At 41.3% G+C, this 8,065-nt stretch overlaps 1 protein-coding gene across 6 annotated transcripts in view; it reads right to left on the reverse strand.

Annotated features, from left to right (window-relative positions):
- fer (fer (fps/fes related) tyrosine kinase) overlaps positions 1-8,065 on the reverse strand; it is a 111,321-nt gene that overhangs the window by 51,586 nt on the left and 51,670 nt on the right. For all 6 annotated transcript variants that reach the window (XM_053618224.1, XM_053618229.1, XM_053618227.1 and 3 more), the window contains 6 exons: positions 6,674-6,769; positions 6,261-6,464; positions 5,897-6,019; positions 5,346-5,402; positions 5,110-5,225; positions 4,781-4,875 (listed from right to left, as the gene is read on the reverse strand). In XM_053618224.1, the coding sequence (XP_053474199.1) occupies positions 4,781-4,875; positions 5,110-5,225; positions 5,346-5,402; positions 5,897-6,019; positions 6,261-6,464; positions 6,674-6,769 (691 nt within the window). The remainder of the gene's footprint in view (positions 1-4,780; positions 4,876-5,109; positions 5,226-5,345; positions 5,403-5,896; positions 6,020-6,260; positions 6,465-6,673; positions 6,770-8,065) is intronic.

The following is an 8,065-nucleotide window of genomic DNA, read 5'->3' on the forward strand; positions in this document are numbered from 1 at the left end:
CAGGAAAGCAGAGCGACGTCCTCATCGGAACAGGAACACAGACAACATCCTCATCGGAACAGGAAAGCAGAGAGACATTTTCAGCGGAGCAGGCAAACAGAGCGACGTCCTCGGCGGAGCAGGCAAACAGAGCGACGTCCTCGGCGGAGCGACGTCCTCGGCGGAACAGGAAAGCGGAGCGACGTCCTCGGCGGAACAGGAAAGCGGCCCGACGTCCTCGGCGGAACAGGAAAGCGGAGCGACGTCCTCGGCGGAACAGGAAAGCGGAGCGACGTCCTCGGCGGAGCAGGCAAACCGAGCGTCATACTCAGCGGAGCAGGAAAGCAGAGCGACGTCCTCATCGGAACAGGAAAGCAGAGAGGCATTCTCAGTGGAGCAGGCAAACAGAGCGACGGACTCAGCAGAGCAGGAAAGCAGAGTGACGTCCACATCGGAACAGGAACGCAGAGCGACGTCCTCAGTGGACTCTGCAGGCTGAACTTGGTAGGCTGTGTCAGTGGATTCGGGCATGAGCATAACTTGGTTGATCCTGTCAGCAAACTTGGACGTGAGCAGAGCTTGGTTGTCCGTTTCAACAAACTCAGTTGTGAGCAGAACTTGGTTGAACATATTTACAGACTCTGGCGTGAGCATAACTTGGTTGGTCATGTCAGCAGACTTAGACGTGAGCAGAGCTTGGTTGTCCATGTCAACAGACACTTGGTTGATCATGTCAGCAGACTCTGGTGTGATTAAAGCTTGATTGTTCATGACCAGAACTTCAGGCATGAGCAGAAACTGGTCAGTACTGACTTTGGCACCGACCTGAGTCAGGAACTTGGCATGAGTAGGGCTTGGGTTGGTCGTCTCTTCGACCTGGGTCTGGAACTTGGCGTGAGCAGGGCTTGGGTCTGGAACTTGGCGTTACGGTGGAACTCTGGAGCTGAGACCCCCTCGTGGGTCTCAAGCTGGAGCTCTGAGGTCGCCACCTTGACCTCCAGCAGGAGCTCAGGTGCTGAGACCTCCTTGTGGGTCTCAAGCTGGAGCTCTGAGGTCGCCACGTGGACCTCTGGCTGGAGCTCGGCGTGTGAGACCACCTCATGGATTTCAGGTTCGAGCTCTGAGGTCGCCATGTTGGCCTCTGGCTGGAGCTCAGGTGCTGAGACCTCCTCGTGGGTCTCAAGCTGGAGCTCTGAGGTCGCCACGTGGACCTCTGGCTGGAGCTCGGTGGGTGAGACCACCTCATAAGTCTCAAGTTCGAGCTCGGAGGTCACCACGTTGTCCTCTGGCTGAAGCTTGGCGGGTGAGACCACCTCATGGGTCTCAGGTTAGAACTTTGGTACAGAGGTTGCTACGTTGACCTCTGGCTGTAGTTCCGCAGGGGCTTTTCTGTGTAGACGCTTGTGCTGACGCTAGCTGCTCTTGAAGGATACCTTAGAGCAGAAAAATGCTTCCTGGAGACTCAGCTTCTTGCATGTGGGACATTGGAGCTGAGTCTCTTTCCCGTGGCCCTCAGTCATGCATCTCGGAGAAACCTCCCCCACGTTGGCTGGAACCTGAAGCGGATCTGTGGAGGCTGCCCTGTCAATCCCCTCATAATAGAGGTTGAATGGCAGGTCAGCCTGGGGCTGTCCATTGACTCCCCACCCCAGTAAATCCAGACCGTGTATCTGCCCTGGTTGCGTGAACTCCTCCATAAAAAGTTACGCAAACTGAGTGACATCATGGAGGGCAGAGGACCCAGTACTCACCAGCTGCTCCGCCCAGTCACGGGCCGGACTGCAAAACCTGGACACTAAGAACCCGATCCACTGTCTCTTATTAGGCCAGGCTGCAGAAATATACCTGGCAGCTGAAGAGGAACTCCAGCGGGTAGCTCCCCAATCCCGCTGTCTCTGGAAGAAGTTCGACAGCGTACCTTTGAGGGAACTGCATGGACAAGAAATGCGGCCATGCATAGGTATTCTTTCACGTTCCGAGACGTAAGGGAGGTTAGGACAGATGCAAATGCAGTTTAACAGTTTTATTTAAGAGAGACACAAGCAGGTAAATCCAAATCGTGACCCAAAAACATAATCCAAAAACGTGCAAAGGTCAGGCGATCGGCAAACAGGCATAAACGGGGCAAAGCAGGAATCAAGGTCGCGGTCACAGAAAACAGGGTCAAGATACAAAATAAGAAACATAGGACTGGAAGCGGAAAAACCAGCGTGGACTATATCTAAAGTTTAACCTAAATAACTCTAACAAGGAACCTAACATGGACTATAACTAAGACTATGACTATCTATCGTATCGAATCTAAACTAATACTCCGCGCTGTGTGCTGGGAGGCGCACGGTATATAAGCAAACATAATCAGCGCGTTAAGTGCTGATGGCTGACACCAATCTAGACACACGCTCAAACAACAACCTATGACAGAACAGGGAGGAGACATAACAGAAACATAACAAATGCACGTGTCCATAGTAAACAATGTCACGGTTGTCAACATTCGAAGAGCAGGCGCTCGCGCACCTTGCTCGTGCGCGTGTGCCCATATGCTCTCCAGCGCGCTGCCTAAAGGGGAAACCGTGACAATCGATAGCAGACATAATTTTTGTCTTCATTTTGTGGTCACTGAACAAAGTTTCGACAACTGCAGTCATCACTTCCTTCACCATGGAACCACTGGTGAACAGCTTCTTGAGTTTTGTCAAGATGTGAAACACTTTAAATGATTTTTTAAACAGCATTTTCTCTCTTTATCAGTTTGGTGAATAAAGATTGCTACTTTTGTAGTGTTGCTTTCAGCTGCTTTACCTTTTCAGTTCGTAGCCCGCTATCCTGAGGAAAGTCCCATGCAAGGTTACCATGAGCTTGAATGAAATGGTGCTCAAGATTGCTTCTTTTAACAGCAATGCCAGTGGCGCAAATTAGGCACACACATCTTTTGCTTACATTCACTCTCCGATTCCTCATGGAAATAGTATGTTTTCTTCCTTTACTTTGGTTGAATGCTGTCTTTACTCATCCTGAAGCAAATAAAATTTTCTAGATAATACTATAATATAAGCGTGATGACGTGCTTGATTGAAACTTTGATGTGACTGACGATATGGCAAATAAATACTACATTTTTATTTTTTACATTTTACACTACAATACTACATTGGAGGGGTGGGATAAGGAGTGGGGTAGCCCACTCTGATTGGAAGAAATAGAAAAAGGTTTCCAGAATGTTTTTACAATCAGGTCACAAGCTACTGATAGCTCGCAACCGCTGTGTTGGAGACCCCTGCACTAAAGCCTTCCGGCGATATAGCCTGACGTCCATTTCGCTGTGCTCATCATTGAATTTGTTTGCGCCTTATTCAAAAATGGTTTGGTCAATCAAAAATCTTTTGATATGTTTTTGCCAGCATGGACTGATGATGATGCAAGTCAAATTTGGTGAAGATTCAATGAACTGTCTAGGTCGAGTTAAAAAAAAAAGCAAGTTATTCAGAAAAGTTAAAATGGCAGAAACTGAAAACATAGTATACATTCGACTCGCCACAAGGCAAGGAAGCAGAGGAACAAAATTTTATTTCTCAGCCTTACGGGTCAAAAGTTATAAGTATCAACATGAGTGCAAATTTGAGCTGTTGGTGGCGCTAGAAGTTTTCAGATAGTGACTCTAATTTGCCATCATAACATTTCAGATTGTCCCCGATCTGTGGGCCAAATGTAATAACTTTCCTATGTATGGTTCTATGGGCTGCCATAAACTCAAGAGCAGAAGAAGAAGAAGTAAAAGAAGAAGAAATATAGCTGCAATAAATAAATTAAATAAAGAAATTAACCAGCTATTGAACAGAAGGGGGCAATCACTTTTTGCAAACAGGGGAATTAGGTGTAGAATATCTTTTCTAAATAAATACATAAAATGTATCAAATTGAAGTGTTTGTTCCCTCAGGGTCCTTTTATGCATTTAAGGTTTTGCATTAAGATGTAATGTTATTCAGTGTTTGAAATGTCCACAAATTCAGAAATTCAGACAGGGGGAAAACACTTTTTCATGGCACTGTACATGCCATTAGATGAGGAGGCATGCACTGGATCATGAGCAGTTCCTTCCCTTTTCCATCCTTTTCTCTTCCCATCATTCTGGTATAAGTGATCTTTGTCTCATCAGTTCATAGGATGTTGTTCCAGAACTGTATGTTTTTTTTTGTTTGCTTTTTTAATCAAATCTACTTCTGTGCATTTTGGTGTTCCTGAGATCACTAGTGGGTTCTTCTTTTGAATGTAGCAAATAGTTGATTTGGGTATACCTAAACTTTTGCTATCTCTCTGATGGCTTTGTTTTGATTTTTCAGCCTAATAATGACTTGCTTCACTGACAATGACAGTTCTTTGGATTTCATATTGAGAGTTAACAGAAACAGGTTCCAAATGCAAATGCCAGACTTGAAATCAGCTCTAGACCTGCTTTATAATAACATACACCTGGCCATGGAATAGCTGAGCAGCCAATAGTCTAATTACTTTTAGTCCCTTAAAAAGGAAGGGATGGGGGTTTTGTTTCTACATCGTTCACTCTATTTGGATGAAAATAGCCTCAAATTAAAGGTGACAGTCTGCACGTTGACCTCTTACTAATTATTTAATTTTATCTCCTATATACTGTGGTAGACAGCTAAAAAACAAAAAACAAAACAAAAAACCCAATAACTTTGCCAATGTCCAAATATTTATGGACTTGACTGTATATATACACTGCAGTTACTGTGAAGTTTCAGTTAATTAGTTAGTTGGTAGACTATAGGAGCATACCTTGCACAAGCTCCATCACTATATAAATCGGCTGTCTTTGCGTACAGACTCCTATTAGCTTCACAATGTTGGGATGATCGTACTGCTTAAGGATCCTTAAGGATAAAATAAAACACACCATTAAAAAAATCAACTCAATATTCAATGGACAGCATACAAAACTTTGGAGATAAAATGTAGAATGACCAAATAATACCGCAAAAATGTATTAAATACAGTGCAAACCAGTTAGCATAATCTAATATGCATAAGGCTGGTCATACTAATTTGTGATTTATTTTTAGCAGCACCAGCCTTTTTAAGGTAACTTTTCAATTAACCCCATTCACCTCGCCTCTGAAAGAAACTTGATCTTCAGGTCTTGTGGGAGATCCTCTTTACAAGTCTTCACAGCCACAGGTGTCTTATCCCTCAACATTCCTTTGAACACCTCACCAAAATTGCCCTAAATCACAATTCATACTGCGGTGACTTTTTGTATGTAGACCACATGAAAAAAAATGCTTGGAGAGATCTTTAAAATCTAATTAATTTGAAAGATATTAATTTGAAAGAGAGGACTTACCTTTCCTAGAAGTTCTCCAAGAATGACATCCTCATGATTAAGAATCCATTTTTTATCCTTAAAACACACACACACACACACACACACACACACACACACACAAAATAGCCTTACTAGTTACAAAACAGTACATGTCAACTATTATATAACACTCGTTTAAAAAAAATAAGGACAGTAAACTGTATTTACGCTGAACTTTTTCTGTTTCAACTGTTTTCATGTTGAAAGTGTTAGTCATGCAGAATAAAATGGGACTAAAAAGATATTTGACAGAGTATCTTTTTCTAGTATGGACTTCGTCAAACATTGACAATGGGTCACGTGTCTATCATCATATGTGATTACATTGCCATATCACCTAGGGCTAGTGCATGGTTCATGAGGTGTAGGGGACAAAGACCAACAACCACTAATATATGGATGTAGACCAACAACACTTCCAATTAAAATTTAACATCATTTCAAAATAAAATCTAAAAAAACATTTTTAAAACAGCTTAGGGAATCTGTAAAAACAAAACAAAACAGGACATAATAATAAAGTGTAATACCTTTAAGACAGGATTTAAAAGCATGACTCCAGACTTTTTAGTAATGACTTGTTTTGTAGAGTAATGGTGCTCAATTAACTGAGGAATGGTGGGGAATCCAGTGCCTTCAAATCGATACTGATTCTGCAAAACAACAGAGAATTAAACTATGTAAAATCGATATCCAATGAAAAACTAAAAAAACATACAAACAGAGGAACACTAATGTACGCTAATGTAATCTTTAAAGCTGGTTTTAGAAATGTTTCTATTGCTGACCTGTTGACATGGACTGATGCACTCCAATTAACATTCTAAAAATAGGTAATGTCTAAAATCTCTTACACCCGACAGTATTTTACACCAAATGTTTGGCAGTACTCACATCTGCAAACTGAATGATGAAGTGTCTGCGCTGGGCATCTGAGAAGACAGAGAGTACATACTCGCCAGGCTTGCCATGGCTCTCACGAACCAGGAAGTCTCCCTGCTGCTTAAGCAGCTCCTGGGCCTCTGTGCGTGGAATCGCCCCATGGTACCACTCCTGTTCCCCCAATGGCTTTTCACTGATGGGGATCACATCAATGAACTAGATTGGGGGGGCAGAAAGAAGAAAGTGAGTAAATTAGAGTGTGCTGGATCTGTCAGTCTTTTTCAGTTTACGTTTGATTATAAAAACCATACAAAAAGAGCAGTGCATATCAATTTTATTTATGTAATGGGCTATCACTGTGTAATCGCTGTATTCAACTTGCAGTCAGAAACTGAAATTGCTATAGGACAAGTCATAGTACTTACTGAGGATGAGCCCAGTACAGACTTTGGTGAACGGATAATGCCAGCAATAGAGTGGCGGAGAGTGTCAAACTTTGATATTCTGTCTTTGCTTTTGTCCTGGTAAATTATTTAAAAAAAAAAAAAAGACTTCACTACAATGTATACATTCAACCTTGAAAACTGTCTGTAATATGTTGCCATGCAGTATCTCACATCATCACATATTTACAGAATACTAAAAAAGTGGAAGTTTATTTCCTATTGTGTGTTATGGTGTGGCATGTAGGCCTGTCACAATAAGTACGTTTGTTGGACGATGGAATTTTAAGACCATATGCCACCAATATAATGATAATCTAATAGCATAGTTGCTGTTTTCTGATGAAAGTATCCTTTAAATTTAGTCAGTATTTCATCATGTCATACTTATTAATTTTAGTCAACAGCATTTTTTGTTGACAAGAAAATGCAAAAATGAAAGCAAATATTCACACATTTTATATATTAACTTAAACATGCATCAAAAAAACATCTGAAAACTGCCCTTGTTGTGAAAACCTAATCTCCTGAAATAATAACATTGCAATGTTACACTATTGTAATACAATATTGTGAATTCTTTCGTTTTTTCTCATTATCTGTGTTTTAGTGCACAAAAGATAATAGTTTTTAGTTATGCAGTGTGTATTCACATGACTTACCTAACGCCCTACTTAAGTTTAAGTTCACTTGTGCATTTGAGCCATTTTGTGCAGAAGCAACTTGTAATATTACTTTTATCTTGTGTATATGTCTGATTAATCTCAGTGTATAGGATGCATTTGGGTGAGTTAATTAACCCGCTAGTAAAGTGCTTCAGTTTACTGGTGTTCATTTACTGTTCAGCTTCAGCTCATGCAGCATAAACTGCTCAATCCTTATCTCCAACATTATTGACTATCACTGGATTATTTATACACTAGAATTATTCTTTCCTATACACATATGATGACAGTGGTTAAGTCTTTTGATCGGAAGGTCATGGGTTCAAATCCGTGAAATGGGCCCTGAGTAAGGTTAACCCTTAACTGCTCAGTTGTATAAAAATAAAAGTTTTCTAGATTTTTCTTCTTCAAAAAACATTGTTAGTGCATTTTTAATATCTTGCCAGTCGTTTTGTGAACAATATGTTTTAATTAAAATTGGTACTAGTGCTTGCTACACTTCTTAAACTCGAATACAGTTTTTGCATTCAAATGTGCATTTGTATCTTAAATTTGATGAATATTTGAAGTTTGAATTTTAATTTGATAGCTCTAGAGCAGATGAGAGGAATAAGAAGCAGTGTGAATAGTTAAAATGATTAAAAAAAAATAGTTAGAAATACCCCCCTCGCACCGTGTGCAGTTCAGCGTTTTGTTGCCTGACTTTGCA

This window comes from Ictalurus furcatus, chromosome 28, assembly GCF_023375685.1.
Source record: "Ictalurus furcatus strain D&B chromosome 28, Billie_1.0, whole genome shotgun sequence".
In the NCBI taxonomy this organism is placed as follows: Eukaryota; Metazoa; Chordata; class Actinopteri; order Siluriformes; family Ictaluridae; genus Ictalurus; species Ictalurus furcatus.